Here is an 18,830-nt window from a genome sequence, read left to right as displayed (position 1 = left end):
CCATATATGGACACCTCCTTGTTGTATCTACTACCTCATGTACACCTGGACCCCTTTTCCGCGCTTCGGGTGATCACATACAATAAATCCCCTCACGATGGAAGTTAATTCTGCGTTTCTTAGCTCTTCGCTTTTCGCCTGCGCCATTTGGAGAGTGTTCCCCAGGATGACTAGAGATCAGCAGACCTCGGTAGACAGTTACGATAATATATAATTTCACTTACCTTACGCTTGTGTTTCGCTATCCATGATCCTACCCTAGTAAAATGAATGATGACCGTGGTGACCTGATAAGCCGGACTGTAATTACACCAGCAATACTCAATATAGAGGGCCAAGATACATGATATACTTTACCAATATGGTCACATTAAATCGAAACGAGGATCCTCATGACGATGGTATATTATGTATATACATACTAGCTAGTACCATGTATCATGTCAATAGAGTGCATCAAAGCACTTAGAAGCTTTCTTCTTCTTCATAAGTGTCGAAGTAAAAGGTATCTCCAAAATCTAGACCGTAGCAGAAGCGGCCAAGATTGATCACGTAATGCGATGGGGACTAACTATTGACTGTGTTGTTGTCCCTTTATTCTGGTCATGTCATGAATTGCATTTCATATTTCCCCCTCTGCGCTGATGAGGAATTGAATGAATGAATGCAAAAGAAATAATCGTTTGAGTAATCTTTCTTTTTTGACAAAACGCCTCCCGTATCGGATCCGCTCCTCGTCTGAGGTTTGCGGGGTTGAGAATGTGTCGTTATCGTAAAAGGTAGAAGAAAAAAAAGCTCATAATGGCCTTCTCCCATATACAACGTAGCTGGTGGTAGGTGGATCTGGTTAATTGAATGGATTGAAAATATTAAGTGGGAGGGTTGTGTGTGTGTGACGTACAAATCAAATAAAGCATGTATGTTCCGGTCTCTAGCATCTAACTTTGCTTTTTCTGCCAGATGGACGACGTCAGCGGGGGTCCAGTTTTCGTATCTCGTCAATACTGCGAGGGCGCTAGCCTCGAAACCAGTCGAGGCTTGTAATAGGTTCCACATTCCTAGGGATTTCTGGACTTCGGGGTCAGATATGGGTCGAGGGAGATAAGGGATATATATTGTGATGACTGACTAGGTGTTCTTCCTTGGGCCATGGTCCCATGGGGAGCAGGTACTTCTGGACGTGAATTTCGGTAAATCCTGCCTCGTGGAACCATTGCTCCAGGTGCGGGCCAGGGCTCACGACGTGCCCTGTTTTCTCATAAGCTCTGATGCCGATATTGTAGTATTGTTCGATTGATGTTCCCGTGGTCGAACCGTCCTGTGAATACATGTTCAGGTCCCAATCTTGGAATTCGACCCATCCGCCCGGGATCGTATTGCTAGGTACGTTAGTAATTTAGTTTTCTTTGGGAGGTGATCCGGAGTTCTTACTTAAAGCACTCTGTGAGAAGCTTGGGAAAGTCTTTGATACCCAGCGCGAGGAAACGAGCATGGATAAAGTCGAATTTCTGCTGCTCGGGGAAAGCCCATTCATCTTCCATATCATCCACGATGAAGTGAACGTTTGGAGGGCCGCTACTGATTATGTCCATCTTATTAGCGACTATATATGGGGATGGGAAGTATGCTGGTGAGAAGTCGCCACGAAGGCTAAGATTGATCGAGCGCGCTCACACTCCCAAAAAGCAGACATTATAGTGGAAGGATCCAACCAGGCTGTCGAGAGATCCTGGAAACTGAGGCTACTTACTATGACGGTTGGATTGGACTGAGATCGGTACCAGTGACCTAGAAAATAAAATCGTTCAGCATGCTACGCCAATTCGTCCATAGATCTTCGAAGGAGAGATGTACTTCTGCATTCGGATACCGGTCGGCTAGATAGTGCAATTGGGGTCAGCATTCCCTTCTTTTGACTGATACGATCCGCGACTCACCAAAATCAAGTGCCCAAATACCCGTCCCCGTCCCTAGATCCAAAACTTGTTGGGGGTTATCCGCGATAGGCGCGAGAAAGAGCCGCTGGCCCATCATGAACAACATCATCTCGTGCATCATGTCTAATCGCTGCGCTTCGGCCTCATCATTAGGCAGAAGATACCCTTTCGTTGCAATTAGATACCGTTGACCCATATGGTCATCAAGGAGACTCACTGCCGTCGTGGTATGAGTGGTAGCGTCTGCCATGCTCTTGCCGGTAGTCTCGAATGGAGGTGACGGATTTCGTACAACTTGATCTGAGCAACTGTTAGCTTTCTACTGTTCTGCTGCTGCTGCTGCTGATCATCGGGATAGAATCTCATTACAGTTCATCCTCGTATGTGCTATCGGTACCCGTTACCTAAAAAAGGAAAAGGGAGAGACCCATTATTTCTTTGCCTCGTATGAAGGGGAGTGAACAGCATCAACGCGTGGTTACGGACCTGCGTATCGACCTCTATCGTCTGGTAGAACGGATCATCGCCTGGGTCCGGGCCCGTGTGTTCAGCCATCGACGATCGTCTGCCCATCGACGAGCATCGCTCATCGGGCAATTGTTATAGCGCGATATGCCTGTGCGACAGACAGCTGCGATACGAAGACCAGGAGATGGTGGGATGATTGCTTTTTAGGAGTATGCAGTAAATTGCAAGCGAAGTACCGGACCCGTCAGACCGGGTAACTAAGGTGTATTTCGTCTGGGATGGGAAGCTTTTCCCCTCATGCCCGCATCCGGCAAGGTGCAGCGCCGGCGCCGAGAAAGCCCCAGGGACGGCGTGTGCCGGGCATCTGATTGGCTGGACAGCGCGGAGAGCAACGGCGGCGGAGTCTCTCGGCGATTTCTGCAGAGCTGGTGGCGGTCACGTGCAGGAGATCCTCCCCGTCTTATTCCAGCTGGACGGTTCCCGGGATGCTAGAGGCGGCCTCAGGCGTTCTTGATAGACATAGATCATCGTCGATACAAAGCAACCATATCTGATCCATTCATTCATCCATCCATCCATCCATCCATCAATCAATTAATCAATCTGTCCTGCTTCCCCCGACGATCTTCGTGTCCACCCCATCGCGCAAACAAAGGGTCCATCCGGTGAGCAGCAGTGATGGCCGCCAAGCCTCCATCGACCCTAGATCAGATAGTTATCTTCATGACGACTCGGACTCGCCAACACTGACTCATGAAAGATTGAGCTCGGTCACCGGCCAATCGGGTGCGCGCATTATTCGGATGTCCGATAGATCTGGGGAGAGAGCGCTAGTCCCAAACCGGCTTATCAGCAATCCCCTTCACCGCCTCCGATAGCGACGGGCAATTTTTTTTGTCAGCGTGTGGATGACTCTTTGGTCCCAGTAACCAGTCTGGAAGAGTGATTCGATTCCCACAATCAGCCTTGCGGGATCAGTTGCCAACTCGACTCTCTCGTCTCCTGTGGGTTTCAGACTGCGTTCTCCTGGAACATGTCCTCTTCGCTCCCCGGCAATCGGGAGCTCCCCGCATCCCAGTATGATCTCAGTACCTACTGGGGTCGCGTGAGGCAGGCCGCCGATATTTCGGATCCTCGGTGAGTTGGATTGAACATTCAATTTGGTATTGGGTAGGGGAGTCGCGCAGAAGAGACGATGAGGGGCTGGGCTGGTCCAGTTCCTCTTGAGGATGGTGCAGCTGAGTCTGCTCTGACACGGCAGGGCTTCTCTCTGATTGCAAACACGGTCAATTGTTACTGCAGATGCTAATGATGCTTTGCGCAGGATGCTTTTCGTATCCTCATCCGGTCTGGAGCAGGCGAAGAAGCTGGTGACCTCCTACAAGCAGGGCGAGATTCCATCAATGACCCCGGAGTTGTGGCAGGCCAAGAAGGTGCTGGATTCGACACTTCATCCTGGTGAGACCGGCTGATATCTCTTCTCATTTGGATGGACTGTACTGATGTATTGACGCAGATACCAGCGAACCTGTTTTCCTTCCCTTCCGCATGTCCTGCTTCGTCTTGTCCAATTTGGTTGTCACCGCGGGAATGCTCACGCCTGGGCTGAAGGTATGACTGGCAGACAGATAGAGATGATCATGGGAAGGATTGGTTTCTGATTAGCAGCTAGACTACTGGCACGCTCCTGTGGCAGATTGCCAACCAGTCGCTCAACGTGGCCATCAACAGCTCCAATGCCAACAAATCCACGCCGCTCTCCGTCTCCCAGATGGCCAAGTCCTACTGCATGGCTGTCTCCGCATCCTGCTCGGTGGCACTTGGTCTGAACGCACTTGTTCCCCGATTGAAAAGCGTTTCCCCCAACACGAAGTTGATCCTGAGCCGTTTGGTGCCGTTTGCCGCCGTCTCCAGCGCCAGTGCTCTCAACGTCTTCTTGATGCGGGGTGAGGAAATCCGACGAGGAATTGACGTCTATCCTGTTCTCTCTGAGGAGGAGAAGAAGAAACGTGAGATCACCGGCGAAGGGTTGCAGAGTCTCGGGAAGAGCAAGAAGGCCGCTACGTTGGCGGTCGGTGAGACTGCTATTAGCCGTGTGCTGAACGCGACTCCCATCATGGTGATTCCACCTTTGATTCTTGTGAAGCTTGAGAAGATGGACTGGCTCAAGTCTCGACCCCGTCTGGTTCTGCCCGTCAACCTCGGCCTGATCCTGACCACTTCTCTCTTCGCCCTTCCGCTGGCCCTCGGAGCATTCCCACAGCGCCAAGCGGTGAGTGCTGATAGCTTGGAGCCGGAGTTCTGGGGCCGGGGCGGTCAAGATGGCAAGGTTGAATTCAACCGTGGAATGTAATCTCGACATTCCGTCGCCGAGTGAAGATCTCACCAGTAGGGCATGGGGTCGAAGCAGAGGCCCCGCCCACGCGATTCTATGCACCTCACTAGAATAAATCAGTGAATCATAGATCAGGCGGGAAAGCTCAGTATGGCTTGATAGGAGCAATGTCTTCGAGATGTGCTAGTCTCGTCAAGTCGAGAAGGACGGTTGCGCCCTTTCTCTATTTCATAAAAACGGTCTCTTTTCCCACGCATTTCGGGGAGGCATTAGCGTCGAGTTATTTCTACCTTACTTCTTCCTGCAGCAGCGGTCGTCAATTAGACCTCTCCTGTTCTTGATGAATAGAAGCTTTACTAGAGTCTAGATAGACTGTCCATAATTATCAAAACGTCATTGATCATCTGGAATATATCACAACACATACTATCTCCCTCTGTGTTCACAACAATCCTTGTCCATTCTATCGCAATGAGCAGTTATCATGTCTGTATACCTACCTACCCCGCCTCAAACTGTCTCAAGAACGGGCTCCCTCCGCGCCTGCAGAACGCCCTCGAACCTTTCCGCAATATCGAGCAGCTCAAAGTCCTTCCACGGCCGACCCAATAATTCAATACCAATAGGGATTCCCAAAGGGGCTGTTTCTGTCGGTGAACTAAAACCAGCTTGAGTCGTCGTCAGCTTATTATCTTTCCCCCTCCTCCCTCCCAACCTCTTCCTTGATCCAAGCCATCACATTTCCAAAACAGAAAAACAACAAAACGTACCAGGAACACAAATGGCCGGCGTACCCGTCAAAGCAGCCAGAATCCCATTCCTACCACTCTGCACCGTCTCTCCCACTCTCACCACCAACCTTCTCTGATGCGGATACACTAATGCATCGAGTCGATTCTTCTCAAAGCACTCCTGTAATTTCCGCTTCAGAGCCTCAATCCTCCCTAATCGCTCTTTATACTCCGGACTCGAAGTGTTGAATACATCCGTTTGCAACGATTCGAAGAACGGCGGCGTCATCGCTTCGCGCATGAACTCCCCACTAGCAGCAATAGAAGCGAGGGATCGATGCGTCGACCCGGGGATTATGATATCTGATTGTAAGAAGGAGTCAATTGCGGTGCGGAATTCGTATGATTGCACATCTACCGTCGAGAGGAGGGTGTGTGTATCGAATTCCGGAACGGAGAGATGGATGAGGTCTGCGAAATCATGGCTTTTCTTCAGTGCAGATTGGATCGTTTCGTTCACGATGGATATCTCCTGATCTTGATTGGTGTCGTCATCGAAGTAATTATCCAGGACTCCGATCCTGATCTTATGATCATGTCCGCGGAGAGCATTGATACTAGACGTCTCTGGGCCCGAAGGAGGAGATCTAGTTTCATTCTCCCTCCTCTCATCCACCGTGACTTGATCCTCCACATCTTGCCCTCTCATAACCTCAAAAAGAACCCTCACATCCTCCACCGCCCTCGCCATAGGACCAAGCACATCCTGCGCCATCGTCACTGGCACCGTCCCACGCTTCGAAATCTGGCCCCTCGACGGCCTGAACCCAACCACACCACACGCCGACGCGGGGCTACGTAGCGAATTCATCGTGTCACCACCACATCCAACCAGGGCCATATTCGCAGCAAGCGCGACGGCCGTACCGCCCGACGAGCCCCCGGGCGTGCGTGTGCTATCATATGGATTCAGCGTCTGTCCGCCGAGAGAACTGATCGTGATGCCCTGAAGGGAGAATTCATGAAGATTCGCTTTCGCAAGGATAATCGCTCCTGCGGCGCGGAGACGCTGGACGACAAATGCATCTTCCTTGGTGCGCAGGGTGCGGAGAGAGATCGAGCCCGCTGTTGTAGGCATGGATGTTGTGGCGTAGGTGTCTTTGAGGACGATAGGGACGCAGAAGAGGGGTGGTAAGTGCAATTTCAATTGCACATCCGGATCGTCAGGGTCTGTAGCAAAAGCTTTGGTCGCGGCAAATCGCGCATCTTTGCGACGTGCTTCTTCCAGCGCTTGCGGATTGATGGTGATTATGGACCGGAGGGTTTTGTCATATTTAGCTATTTGGGAGAGATAGAATGAAGTGAGTGCTTCGCAGGTTGTTGAGCCGGCGAGGAGGGCCGAGTGGAAGCGGGATATGGTCAGTTCGTTCATGGTAAATGGTGGGTTTGTAGTGGTGTCCATTGATTCAATTGATTCAGGGATATTGTCTTCTATAGATGTGTGTTTTGTGTGTGATGCACGTTATGTGGTGATTATGTCGAGCATGCAGTTAGGCATCTGCTAGTAGGTAGGTAGGTAACTACGTAACTTCTCAATTAGCAAGTCTATATCCAGGTACACAAGGGAATATAGTTCTATTTACCTTTCCGGTCGAATATTTTCCAATTACAACGTGCAATGTATCTCACACAGGGAAGCCATTTATCGGGCTTCATGGTTCTTGATATCGTTTATCGCGGGGTAAGTCAGCTGGTGTTCGCCGAGATAATATCACTGTGGTCCGATCAGACTACTCAAAAGTACGCGCATAATGTCTGTCGGTGTACAAAGAAGACAATCATCCGTGACACCAGGTTCCCGCATGGAATTGGATCAAACCTACTGGATTCTTTATATGCTAGAGATATGGTAAATATGGGATCAAATCTCCCTCTAGACCTAGAGTCACGCAAGCAATTCAGATTCTGCTTCCGTGCTAAAGGATTCGACAATGTGTGGTGGACTTGTTTATTCATGCATATGCAACTCCGCCGTACTTAAGTATCATGTATGTACTAGGACTCGCATACTTAGGACCGAAGAGTAAAAATAGAATCATGATTTTTGATCTCAACACATACATACAAGAAGAGGATTTGATGGAAAATTTGTACTCATACATACGCCCATAAACGTTCATCATTCTCAGATGCATCCATCCCAGAACATTCCATTAGCATCAACCGGGGGAAAATCACAATCCGATCCAACTCCTCGAACTCCTTGAATATGCGCAGGGCATTCGCTCCAGTGCGGTATCCGTGATTCATGTGTCCTTAGACTCTGCCCTCGCTATCGGTGAAGTCCGTAAACGTTCATCGTAAGCATCCAACCCAACTCCTTCAGACTCCTTTTAAATGTGAGCAGGACGCATCGGCTCCAGCGCAATGTCCGTATTCGCGGGATCCGTAGACTCTTCTTTTGCCAGCGGTGAGACAACTAGGATATTTCTACTATTGCGTCGCGAGTCGAAAGCAGTCGACGACCGCTGATCCATAAACATGAGTGACTCCCTGTACCGCTGCTTATCCGCGGGCGACATGACCCTTCCTTCACCGGTCAGAAACTCCGTCGAGGCAGTCGAATTGTCGCTGTTCTGGCTGATCCGGTTTTGCTTTTGACGATTCTGCTCTTTTCTCCTCTTGATGTAGCGCCAGAGGATAAAAATGAGGCCGACACCAGCCAGTGAGCAGAAGACGGCGATTGCACGGACGATGCCGTCATGATTGAATTTTCTGAGAGCTACACAGGAACTGCTTGTTGCCGAGGGGGCACAGGAGGAAGTAGATGATGTAGTGGAAGATGTACTGGAGGAAGTGGTCGTTGCCGTGCTGGACGATGTGGATGCGGTGGTAGTACTTGATGCTGATGTGGACGTGCTGCTTGTAGTGGTCGCGGTGGTAGAAGAGGCAGTCGACGCAGTAGTGGACGATGTCTCAGATGTGGTAGTAGAGGTAGCGGTCGTATCAGACGTAGTAGTTGCAGTGTCTGAGGTCGATGTCGCAGTTGTCGCAGTGTCTGTAGTTGCTGAGGTAGTATCAGTCGTGGTATCAGTCTCGGCGCGAATCTCTATGAGCTTTGAAAGAATAACACCGTGATGGGCATCTTTCTCGGCGTCTCTTTTGACGTGTTGGATTTTGTGATTCTGTCCTTCAGACAGGACGTGGCCCACTCCTGGAAGAGACAGTTCCACAACAGGCTGCAGAGAGATTGGGAGACGAAAAGGCCATGCCATGATAATGGCAGCCAAAGCCAGGATAACAGCCAACTTTTCCTTATGCATTCTGATAGATTTCACAGTAACAGGACTTTTTTAAATGAAAATCGATGATGGTAAAAGTATTTGTGTGAGCTCTGAGAAGCGAGTGTGAGGTGTAAAAGCGAAAGACAGGATAAACAAAGACAACCCTGTCAACTCATACAACACATAAGACAACAGCTCACCGCCTTATAGGCATCAAAAACAAGAAGATCAAAGACAGAGACAAAGTGGGATGAATACGGAATCAGTGGCACTATGAATTAAAAAGCCTTGTATGGTAGTAAGTAAGTAAGCTAGAAGAGATCTTCTGTCTAGACCACAGCACTAGCTCATCCAGAACTTTACCTTGGGGAAACACCTCCAACTGTTGTCGACTACTAAATTAAGGAAACGCATGCGCCCCCCGTGTCCATTAATTGGCACTGCCGGATGACGAATCCAATCCTTGTAACTAATGGTTGGTTCCTGAGAGACTACGCGGACTTGGGCTGTATCGCCAACGGAGAGAGCCGGCTGGGATAAGTAGGTATTGGCTGAGGGGGATAATCGATCGGCTTGTCTGCAGGAACAGAAGTGCATTTTTATTGCGAATAGCTTAGGAGATCTACATCGTGTTGGTTTGGCTCTTTATAGTCATTATAAACGGTAAGAGTATCTAAATTAGCGAATATAATAAATACAGTGACCAAGTACATATTATACTATCTTACCGATGCTCGATCCGGATCCTCATGGTCCTTAATAGTCGCCAAAACTAAAACCAAAACCAAAATCTACTCCAGTCGAATCAAAAATCATCGCCACTATTCATTCATTCATTACTTTTTTTTTTCCTTCTTGTCCGGAAAGCCCAAAAATAACTTTATTCCAGAGACTATATAAGCGCAGTGGATACCGAGCTCGTCCACGTAAGACTGCAAGTTTCTTAGCGCGCAAGCGTAAGTAGTGGCTGAGAGCGCGCTAGATTGAGTCGTCACGCTTCGTCACTCCGAGATCCCTTTTTGGGTCTGTTTTAAAGATAAAATATTTCTTCTTGGTTCTCTTTTATATCTCTAATAGATATTTTAGAAATATTAAGTGTGATATCGTATTGGAATAGCTAGTTAGTTAGTTGGCATTATTACAGTTGCGCGAAACTGCCGGCACTTCAAGCGAAATATCTTTTCCGGCTCCAGTCTTTTCTTTGTTTAGATCCCTGCAGGGAATATCAATTAAGCTTCTCTCTCCACCACGGTGAGTATCAGAAAACGGAAACAATAAACGGGCCGGATCCTGGAGTAGAGATATAAGTAGGGGCGGTGCGCTGATCTCTCTGCACCGGTTTTATCTGCGGTGCAGTTACTAGTACAGTACTACTGCCCTTGTAGGGCTGAATTATCGACGTAATAATTAATTAACCTACTCCATATATACTGTACTTTGCTCATGCTAAGTAACAGTCGCAACGCTCAACCTCCCCCATAACATAACCAAGCAACTACCTAATCAACTCATAACCCCAACCTCCCTTCAGCCTTCATCTTCCTTGCAGTCTCAATGGTATGCGGAACAACCTGTCTGCTCATCGCCCAGTACTTCTCCTCCAGCTTCTTAGCCTCCTCACTTCCCTCCACCACATCAGGATGCGGCCAGTGGAAAGTGAAGGTCAAGAATAACTCTTCCGGCGCACCGCTAGATGAGACAGAGATGATGTTCTGCACGAATTGTCCTGTTTTAGGAACTGCGAAATCGATCTGTGATATCAATAGTATACATTGTTAGTTGCCCCAAGTCCTTTCTTTCTTTACTATTGTTACATGGCAAGAGATGCGCCGTCTCTTGTCATCTATCGAGGCAGACGCCGAGATAAATAAATATAATAAAAGAAAAGAGGAAAGAAAACCCACCTTCATCTTCCCAAAATACTTAATCTCCTCCTCGACTTCTCCTCCCTTACCCAACTCGCCCTTGAAGAGGACCGCTCTCGTCAACCCGGTCGCATCTTCCCTGACGATGCGCGACGTCTCGATCGCCGCGACGAATTCTTCTGGATGGCGCGCTTTGGCCACTAGAGCGGCCCATATTTCATCGTGCGTGAGAATATCACTGGCTTTTTCGGGCGGATTGACGGGGTGAGTGGTTGAGACGTAGATGACTACCATTGTTGTGGTTAACTACCTAGGTAGTACTGGGGTTAATCAAGGAATCAGAAAAGGTTTAGGTATGTGTTGTTACTAGTGAGTGGATGAAAAAATCTGGAAGATCATGGATTCGAGTGTATACTCTTATTCGCATACCCAGAACCTGAGAATATGTATCAGAGGGTTGAAGTTAATTGACAACCCAATTCTGTGAGTGATCGATCGATCGTGGTGGTGCTTATTCAGCCAGTTCCACGGCGACTTCAACTTCCCGAAGGTTAATCAGAATGATAATCGCTACCTAGATCAGCTTTTTACATGTTCATAGTATAAGAGAAGCAATAGTCGAAATAATTGTTATTTATACCCATCGTAGCTTCCTGGCATAGGAGATCAAATTCTCTTTTGTGACGTCAATGCCTCATGCGATGGGCAATTCATCATGGAAATGCGCATTCTTTTAAAACTAGCATCACGGTTTCAGGCACAGGCACCTTCTCAGGTACACCTAGAGTGCTCAGCGAATGACCTTCTAAAGCAGCATGCAGACTCCTGGAAAGACAGGGCTCATCTATATAGGTAGCATATGGAGAACAGATAACAATCTCCGGGTCATCTGGAATAGTAATAGAACTAGAAGACAGCCAAAATCATACTGTTGGAGGACCAGGATGTGATAGTCAAATCAGCAAGGCTCATCTTCAAGACGAAGCCCAACATATGCAGACGCAAGTCCGAAAATAACATTAACCATCTGAACCATGGCTTCTGCCTCGAACATTTGATTCGAGGAGAACACTGGCAAAAAGTACTATGCAAGAATGTAACAACCTGTACCATATCGTAATCGCCGAACCCGTAAATATAGAAGTAGACAACGAGTAGGGCATAAAAGTGAAAAAGAAAGGGAAAAAAACAACAACAGTGCTGCAGAGATGGGTAAAATAAAGAGCAATCAATCCACACCCTAAATCCACGCCAGTTTTGAGGTCTTGGAAACTTCAAGACCCCGCTCCTTTTGTTTTCTTTGTACTTTGCGAAAAAGAAGAAGAAAACCATGTCCCATTACACCCACCATCGCGAGCAGTGCCCCCCACACGCCAGTCCATATCGCCTGCTCCAGCATTCCAGTATTACCGTCCTTACTGTGGTGCAACACAGTAGCTTCCCACACGATCCATCCATAAACGTCATCAGCAGCAGCACAGACAGTAGCACTCTTGCTGGAATATAGCTCGATATCCAGAAACTCTCTATCGATAGGTATACATAATGCTACCTCCGCAGACGGAACAGTAACCGGGAACATCACTGCAAGCGGAAATTGTTGCCGTCACAAATTAGATAGCCGGAATAAACATAATGTGTATGATATGAAATGATGGACCAGCGAGGCCAAATCATATCTAACCTCGCTGGGCGTTGCGTTGCAGTTGTTGACCAATGCGCAACGCCTCCGTGCCATCATCGATGATAGTTTCTTTGAACCACGGATGCTTGAGAGCCTGCTTGGCAGTGATGCGGTTCTTGGGGTCATATACAAAAATCCGCTGGAGGAGGTCGAGGAATTGTCTGTTAAAAGGCGTATTCGATGGAATGAATTCCTAGATGACGTTAGTAATTGAACAAGCCAATCGTGAACGACAGGCAACTTACCGAAAGCTGTTTCATGGCCTTCACATACTTCCGTGATTGCCTCGTCGTCTCCTCGTTCGGATAGTCAAGCTTATTGCGGTTGAAATATCTGGAAATGTCAGTATCGACGCGAAAAGCGAACGGAAATCATGCGCAACTTACTTGGCCGCTTGATTCTGGCTGTTGCCTCGTCCGCCCTGCTGGACTTGCTTGACAAGTTTAGTATCGATCTTGCCTCCGCAGACGGCCTCCATCATAGCAAGATGCTCGAGATTATCATGGGTCTGGAAGAGAGCATCCCCAGTGAAGAACTCCACGAGAATACAACCGATACTCCAGATATCACAAGGAAAGCTCCATCCCAGATTCAGTATGATCTCAGGCGCACGGTAATGCCTGGTGGAGACGACTGAGGAATGGTATTCATCGTCAAAGGTCGCGGATCCGAAATCGATGAGGCGGATCTCACTGTCCAGCAGTACACGTCTTTGTCGGGCGTTCCTTGAAGTGGTGTGAGAGGACGAGGGGATGGTTCTGTTATACGTGAATGTCTGGTACGCGTTGTTCACAAGCAGAATGTTCTCCGGTTTCAAGTCTGTGTGGATCAGGTTCAGGTCATGAAGAACTGCATATTTGTCAGTCTGGAGCCACCGGAAACGATTCTGGCTGTCATTGCAACTTACAAGCCACGCTGGTAAATAGTTGTCGAGCGAAGTTCTGGATCTGACTGCTAGGGAATGGGACGAAACCGTTGCCTTTCAAGAAATCAAAGACACTCTGTCCCAAGAGATCCGTGACGATGCAGATATGGTTTCGGAAATCGAAGCAGTCTCGCAAGTGAATACATTTGTTACGGTTGGTCTTGTCATTCGAAGACAATGTCGACAAAACTCGAAGCTCGATCCTGGATGCGTCTCGGTATTTCTGTACCGAGCGGATAATCTTGACTGCGCATCGAGTCTTCTTTTGCTTATCGTAGGCCTCGACCACTTTGCCAAATGTTCCCTGGCCGAGCAGCCTGATAATCGAATCTGTAAAAGATGCTGTTAGCTCTTTCCCCATGGCATGCAGTATTTCGATGCCCACTGAATTACGGGGTAGCTTACATCTATCCGTCAAATCCGTATCCGGCGTCACAATGTAGTGACCATCGTCATCATCAACTTTTTGGTGCTTTGAATAGGTGTACTGTACAGGCGCATTAGCATGATCGGTCGTGAGTCCTCGCGATGATTAATCTGGTCACTTACGTCGCGGACTACCGGAACTGGCACGTCCTTCGCTTTGATAGGTGGCTTCTTTGGAGGTATGTAGTTGAGGAACGCATCTCCAGCCGTCTCGAGTTCCCGGCGCTTTTGCTCGTCGCGAGCAGACTTTCGTGTGGTCACCCGCTTTCGCTTCTGGCCCACATTCGCATCTTCATAAACCACACCGTTGCTCGCGCCTGAACTGCCATGAGATCCAAGCGATGTGGGTGCCGTAGTGTGCAGAGAGGTGGTTCGATCAGTGGAGATGGATGTTCCAGATGAATCCTCTCCGTAGTGCTGGGGGTTGATCGAGAACGACGGGCGATCGTAGTACCCCAGATCATACGCGGTCTCGACACCAGTCCGTCTTTTCTTACCTGCGGGCTGAACGGTCATCCCACCCGTGGCCGTGGCTGTAGAAGGGCCGGCCGGCGGATAGGGGTCTTCCTCATGCGGCTCAGGAGTAGGAGTGTCATCGATGACGATCACCTCCTTTGGCAACCCGTTCTTATAGAACTCGCCCCAGTCGGGCTTCTTCCTCCGGGGGACCCGAACAGTGGTCGGAGCGTTGTTATTTGGATAAGAGGACATGGTCCCCGTCGTGGAGGGTACTGGAGGCTTCGATTGAGGATAGGGAAGGGTTGTAGTTGGCGTGTTGGCGGGATATGTGTACGGGTTGGCTAGGCGAGAAGTCCCTGTTGTTGTCGTAGCTGAAGGGTATGAACCGTTGGCCTGGTATGATGCTTGGTGATGCGGATACCCATAATGTTGATGATGCGAAGGATGTGTCGCAGTGGCTGTCGACGGAGTCGACATGACGGGACTGTCAGACCTGGGCGTCTGGACGAGCGACGAAGGCTGAGGTTGTGGAGGGACGAAAGACGGAGGTGAGTTGCGCGGAGCGAGTCAGCCACCAGCACGAGGCGACTTCCGAGAGGGAGAATTGCCCGTCGAGACAAGACTCGTCTTCACGACGGGTTTTTGAGGTGTTCAGGGATGCGATCGAGGGGTTCTTCTGGGCAGTGGAAACGTGGGAGACGTCCGGATGACGAGGTAATAATCGATCGGTCGGCGTTCAACCAGTCTCGTTTCCTTCAGCGGGCCGAGATGATGAATGGAACCACCATTGACCGTGAAGGAGGCATCTGATCAGGAAACACAGGATCAAGAAGCGATGCTCGAGGACGTGTACGGGATGAACGACGTTGCAACGAAAGATGGAAGAAGCAGCCGGGGGAAAGAAGACTAAACGAGGCGCTCGCGGATGATGGGGATGGAGACGATAGGATGCGATGGGATAGGATGGGGGACGGGGCGACGCCGCTGACTGTGGTTTCGTTCGGCTACGAGGATATCAGAACACACAGACACCGTCACCACGTTGATCTACGCCTCAGCTGCCTTCCATTTCATCGATTTCCTTCGTCCTCTGGGCTGGGGGAAAAGGGCGATCTTCCCGAGGCCATATTGACTAGTTACCATACAAATAGTGACTAACGGAGACGCTCTCTACTTGCGGTCCAGACTCCGCGAGAGATTTGAGGATGAGACTTGGGCAGACGGGGCTGCTCACTGTGCCCTGGGGGGCTCTGTACACCGCGCCATACCACTAAGAAACGAGTCTATGGTACACGCTCTCCTGCTCTGCTCTAGATACTCTTCTACTCTCTGCGCGATGAGGTAGTGTTGTTGTTCTCTGGCAAAGAATTCTCTGGATAGTTACAGACAGGAACCATTATTCGAAAAGAAACCGCCGTCGGTGGCAACGTCACCGCGACTCTTGAATTTCAAGAGGGTCGATGTCATGCCCCGAACCCCTCCGGACAAGAAAAAGTCCCCTTGCGCCCACTGGCGCTGCAGCCGACAAGAACAAATGAAGTCTTTTAATTATTAGAAAAAGTCAGTCCCTCCATCTTGCATCGCCATCGTTCCCATACGGACGACGCCGCGGTCAGACGAGGCTGGAACCGTTTTCTCACATCATTTGCGCGACTCCTTTTCTTTTTTTTTTTTTTCTTTTGATGGCTGCAATAATCCATTCCTCGATCTGTGATCTCCAAGGCATTCGAAAGAATGTTCCTAACATGGTCACAAAAGGGTCGTGCTCTCTCAGCCACATGGTATGTATGATAATCCCCGTCATTGCTACATGGAGCAAAGTGTCAAATCAGCACTAGCTGGATCTTGATCACGCTTCGTGATCACATATCGTCGACACTCTGGAGGAATAAAGAATCATCAAGGACTTTGTTCCACTATATCGACTTGTCCCAAGACGTCCCTGAAATTGCGCTTCCAAGCTGCGTGCGTGGCACCATTCCCGATATCGCTCGTATCCCCCCGCCGCGGACTTCAAAAGCGGCCCGTAGCACTTCGGAGAGATCAAATTCATCTTTACACGGTAGCAGCTATGCGGTTAAGGACTCTTTCACGCTGGCAAGTATCGTACCTTAAAGAGATGCGACAAAAATGTCGGATTACTACGATCCCCATCCGGGTCTATACATGACCACAGTTGAACTTGATGTCGATATGCTCTCCAATTATCGGACTACCAATAGTCATAGCTAGTAGATATTCCGTAGACCGTAGAGTAGGGTATACCTGTTTCGCTACAGGAAGCGCAGTGTAACTCGTATCATCGACTCATAATGTCGACCCGAAAACCCCTCAAATGGCAGCAGAACCAGGATCTCCTGGGCTGCGCTGACCGACATCCATCCGGAGGGATCTTCTCGCCATACTCAAAAAAAAAGTAAAAGAGATTCCGCACGAAGAAACTGGGCGCCGACCGCCGTGGAAAATATACAGACCATAAGGAAGAACAAAGATGATGGTCCCTGACAAACAGTCTGCCGCAACGCCTCAAACCATGATCCCACGCAGCAGCCATGCGAAATTCAGCAAGCGGCACTCTTGAGCGCCGCTGCCTCTCAGAGACAACACATAAAATCCAGGTAAAAGAAATATATTAAAATCCTGCTGGATCGATTACTCGAGTCGATCCTCTTTGACATCCTTTGAGTAGGCCTTTTGGACGTGCCGCGTACCTCGCCCGTCCAGTTCCAGCATGAACAGGATATCCCGCACTTGGATACCTGCGCCTTTTTCCTTGTCTTCCCGCCAGTCCCCAAGCCGCTTGGTGGCAGTCGCTGCGCCCGTATCACCGGACCGGCTGCCCTTGTCGCCCCCAGCGCCAGGCGTTGCTGGCTGCGTCCGTGGAGTAGAAAACCCGCTGCCCGCAGATGGGCCTTTGTTGAGCCATGAATATGTCTTCTTTCTGCCAAAGGGGTTACCCGACAGCATGTTGTTGGTAGCCATTCGGGCAGTTTCAATGGACTGTTGGTGCTGTTGAGCTTCGCTAGCTCGAGCATCCAACTGCTTCTTCGCTTCTTTCTTGGTTAATCCCTTCTTATCAAACGATGGCGTCTTTTCACCCGTGGGTGTAGCTGCTCCTGAGGCCAGAACATCCACCGAACCTGCTCTGCTACTATCTCCTAGGATGGCGCTTGCACTGCGCTTGGCCCGCTTGGATGCACGGATCTCCTCAACCGACACATCCTTATCCATGAACTTCCGGTATTTTTCCGCGAGTGGGTTAGTAACGGTGTCTGTACTTTCTGGATGAGAACCTGTAGATCTTGTTAGCATCATTACGCTATGATGGTTTCGGATGTACCGTACGTTTGAGAGAGGCAGCTTTCGGGCCGACCGCGTTCTCATCGTCCGCCCCAACAGGTACAGCCAGTTCCTTCCATTCAGTTGGTATTATGCCGTGGGAATGGTTACGCCGGCTCCTTGCCAGCGTCGCGGAGTAATCAACCACAGTCCGTAGTCGTTCTTCGCATGACAAGGACATGAGCGTCAAGATGTCCACCAGAGGTGCGCCCTCCTGGTTCAAAATCGTCTGGCCTTTACGCACAATAGACGACCCGTCGGGTCCCGTAACTTCGATTGGCTGTGGCCGGCCAGGCACGGGATGAAACAACCCTTCTGCTGGTATACGGACACCTAATTCAAAACCGCGCTTCTGCAGCCTCTGCTCTAGAACTTTCGTAAGCAGAAAAGGATCCTGCAGGTGATATTGTGACCGCCTAGCTGCCTGTGTGTCTTCGCGCGTCGGTTCATTGGGATCCTTGAACGGAGCAGGGACCGGGGCTGCTGGCTCTCCAGCATAGAATGAGTCCGGCGCACTAGGTGGTTTCTGTTGAGAGAGATCGGTGAAGCTGGCTGACGGGGTCATCGTACCCGGCGTGGACGCCTGGGAGGTAAAGGACATATTCAGCGGCGGCGGTTGTGGTCTCTGCTGCGCCTGCGCACCGGGAGCCGCATATTCTTGAGTAAGGAAGGCTTCTTCCTCTTTCATATCGATACCGGACGACGCTATCACATCTGTGAGCTCAGCGGCATCCGTCGTCTTCTCGACCGGCCGCGAAGGCGGTCCCATCGAGCCCACTGGAGGCGGTGCTTGTGAAGGCATCTGTGTCGGCGTCATGCCGTTCATATTTGTTCCATTCATCATAGGGGCAGGGTTCTGAGGAAGGTGAAGTGTTCCAAAACTCGGAGAGGCGTATGGAGATTGCGACTGAGGCATGGGCGAGAGCCGTTGTCGTTTCTGAGGAGGTGGAACAGCGCCCCCGTTCACTGGCGAAGCGGCGCCTGGCGATGGTGTAGACACCGGAGGAGAGAAAGGTTGTGAAGGGAACTGGTGAGGCTGAGTTTGCGCCATGATGAACAAAGACTCCTCGAGTCAATATCTATTGTTCGCTGTCCGGTCCGAATACGCCTATCGAGGTGAGGACAAGGTGCCCGCGCGAGGACCTGAGAACTGAGCGGAGAGCTCGAACCGTATTTCTCCGCCAGCTGTAACCATTTCAGAACTGTCTAGTCAGGCATTTGAATGAAGGATGAGCTAACAGTGAATCGCCCGGTTATGTAGATAATGGTGGACAGTGAATGGGAGAGGCCTGGTCGATGGGTCGCAACGGTGCGATGCGAGCTTGGAAGATCAAAGACGACCAGACTCAAGAGAAGCGCGCGCCGCCGCGATCACGT

The 18,830-nt window shown here is 49.8% G+C and overlaps 7 protein-coding genes across 7 annotated transcripts; 1 reads left to right on the top strand and 6 right to left on the bottom strand.

Annotated features, from left to right (window-relative positions):
- Positions 1-355: 355 nt before the first annotated feature.
- Positions 356-2,606, bottom strand: C8Q69DRAFT_228068 (S-adenosyl-L-methionine-dependent methyltransferase). Its single transcript, XM_028626362.1, has 10 exons — positions 2,424-2,606; positions 2,307-2,341; positions 2,155-2,237; positions 1,938-2,102; positions 1,855-1,877; positions 1,751-1,788; positions 1,432-1,575; positions 1,130-1,379; positions 902-1,068; positions 356-827 (listed from the first exon to the last, which is right to left on the bottom strand). Exons 1-10 carry the CDS (start codon positions 2,508-2,510, stop codon positions 797-799), a joined length of 1,023 nt encoding a protein of 340 aa, XP_028485659.1. The 5' UTR covers positions 2,511-2,606; the 3' UTR covers positions 356-796.
- A 562-nt stretch (positions 2,607-3,168) lies between these two features.
- On the top strand, positions 3,169-4,991 carry C8Q69DRAFT_228082 (Tricarboxylate/iron carrier). The gene is made up of 4 exons (XM_028626363.1): positions 3,169-3,542; positions 3,730-3,863; positions 3,922-4,016; positions 4,078-4,991. The coding sequence occupies exons 1-4, from the start codon at positions 3,439-3,441 to the stop codon at positions 4,756-4,758; spliced, it is 1,014 nt and encodes a 337-aa protein (XP_028485658.1). The 5' UTR covers positions 3,169-3,438; the 3' UTR covers positions 4,759-4,991.
- A 117-nt stretch (positions 4,992-5,108) lies between these two features.
- Positions 5,109-7,421, bottom strand: C8Q69DRAFT_463511 (amidase family protein). The gene is made up of 3 exons (XM_028630378.1): positions 7,115-7,421; positions 5,511-7,051; positions 5,109-5,408 (listed from the first exon to the last, which is right to left on the bottom strand). The coding sequence occupies exons 2-3, from the start codon at positions 6,931-6,933 to the stop codon at positions 5,251-5,253; spliced, it is 1,581 nt and encodes a 526-aa protein (XP_028485657.1). The 5' UTR covers positions 6,934-7,051; positions 7,115-7,421; the 3' UTR covers positions 5,109-5,250.
- A 126-nt stretch (positions 7,422-7,547) lies between these two features.
- C8Q69DRAFT_463509 (hypothetical protein) lies at positions 7,548-9,041 on the bottom strand. Its single transcript, XM_028630377.1, has one exon. It carries the CDS (start codon positions 8,792-8,794, stop codon positions 7,865-7,867), a length of 930 nt encoding a protein of 309 aa, XP_028485656.1. The 5' UTR covers positions 8,795-9,041; the 3' UTR covers positions 7,548-7,864.
- Positions 9,042-10,098: 1,057 nt separating this feature from the next.
- On the bottom strand, positions 10,099-11,236 carry C8Q69DRAFT_463508 (hypothetical protein). Its single transcript, XM_028630376.1, has 2 exons — positions 10,660-11,236; positions 10,099-10,506 (listed from the first exon to the last, which is right to left on the bottom strand). Exons 1-2 carry the CDS (start codon positions 10,912-10,914, stop codon positions 10,264-10,266), a joined length of 498 nt encoding a protein of 165 aa, XP_028485655.1. The 5' UTR covers positions 10,915-11,236; the 3' UTR covers positions 10,099-10,263.
- Positions 11,237-12,125: 889 nt separating this feature from the next.
- C8Q69DRAFT_227937 (kinase-like domain-containing protein) lies at positions 12,126-14,826 on the bottom strand. Its single transcript, XM_028626361.1, has 6 exons — positions 13,779-14,826; positions 13,635-13,716; positions 13,212-13,559; positions 12,691-13,153; positions 12,550-12,637; positions 12,126-12,497 (listed from the first exon to the last, which is right to left on the bottom strand). The coding sequence occupies exons 1-6, from the start codon at positions 14,589-14,591 to the stop codon at positions 12,300-12,302; spliced, it is 1,992 nt and encodes a 663-aa protein (XP_028485654.1). The 5' UTR covers positions 14,592-14,826; the 3' UTR covers positions 12,126-12,299.
- A 1,471-nt stretch (positions 14,827-16,297) lies between these two features.
- Positions 16,298-18,757, bottom strand: C8Q69DRAFT_463502 (hypothetical protein). The gene is made up of 3 exons (XM_028630375.1): positions 18,693-18,757; positions 17,460-18,638; positions 16,298-17,407 (listed from the first exon to the last, which is right to left on the bottom strand). The coding sequence occupies exons 2-3, from the start codon at positions 18,502-18,504 to the stop codon at positions 16,767-16,769; spliced, it is 1,686 nt and encodes a 561-aa protein (XP_028485653.1). The 5' UTR covers positions 18,505-18,638; positions 18,693-18,757; the 3' UTR covers positions 16,298-16,766.
- Between the last annotated feature and the right edge of the window lie 73 nt (positions 18,758-18,830).

This window comes from Paecilomyces variotii (assembly GCF_004022145.1).
Source record: "Paecilomyces variotii strain CBS 101075 chromosome Unknown C8Q69scaffold_4, whole genome shotgun sequence".
Classification (NCBI taxonomy): Eukaryota; Fungi; Ascomycota; class Eurotiomycetes; order Eurotiales; family Thermoascaceae; genus Paecilomyces; species Paecilomyces variotii.
The sequence above is the reverse complement of the archived record's forward strand: the minus strand, read 5'-3'. Positions and strand labels throughout refer to the sequence as shown.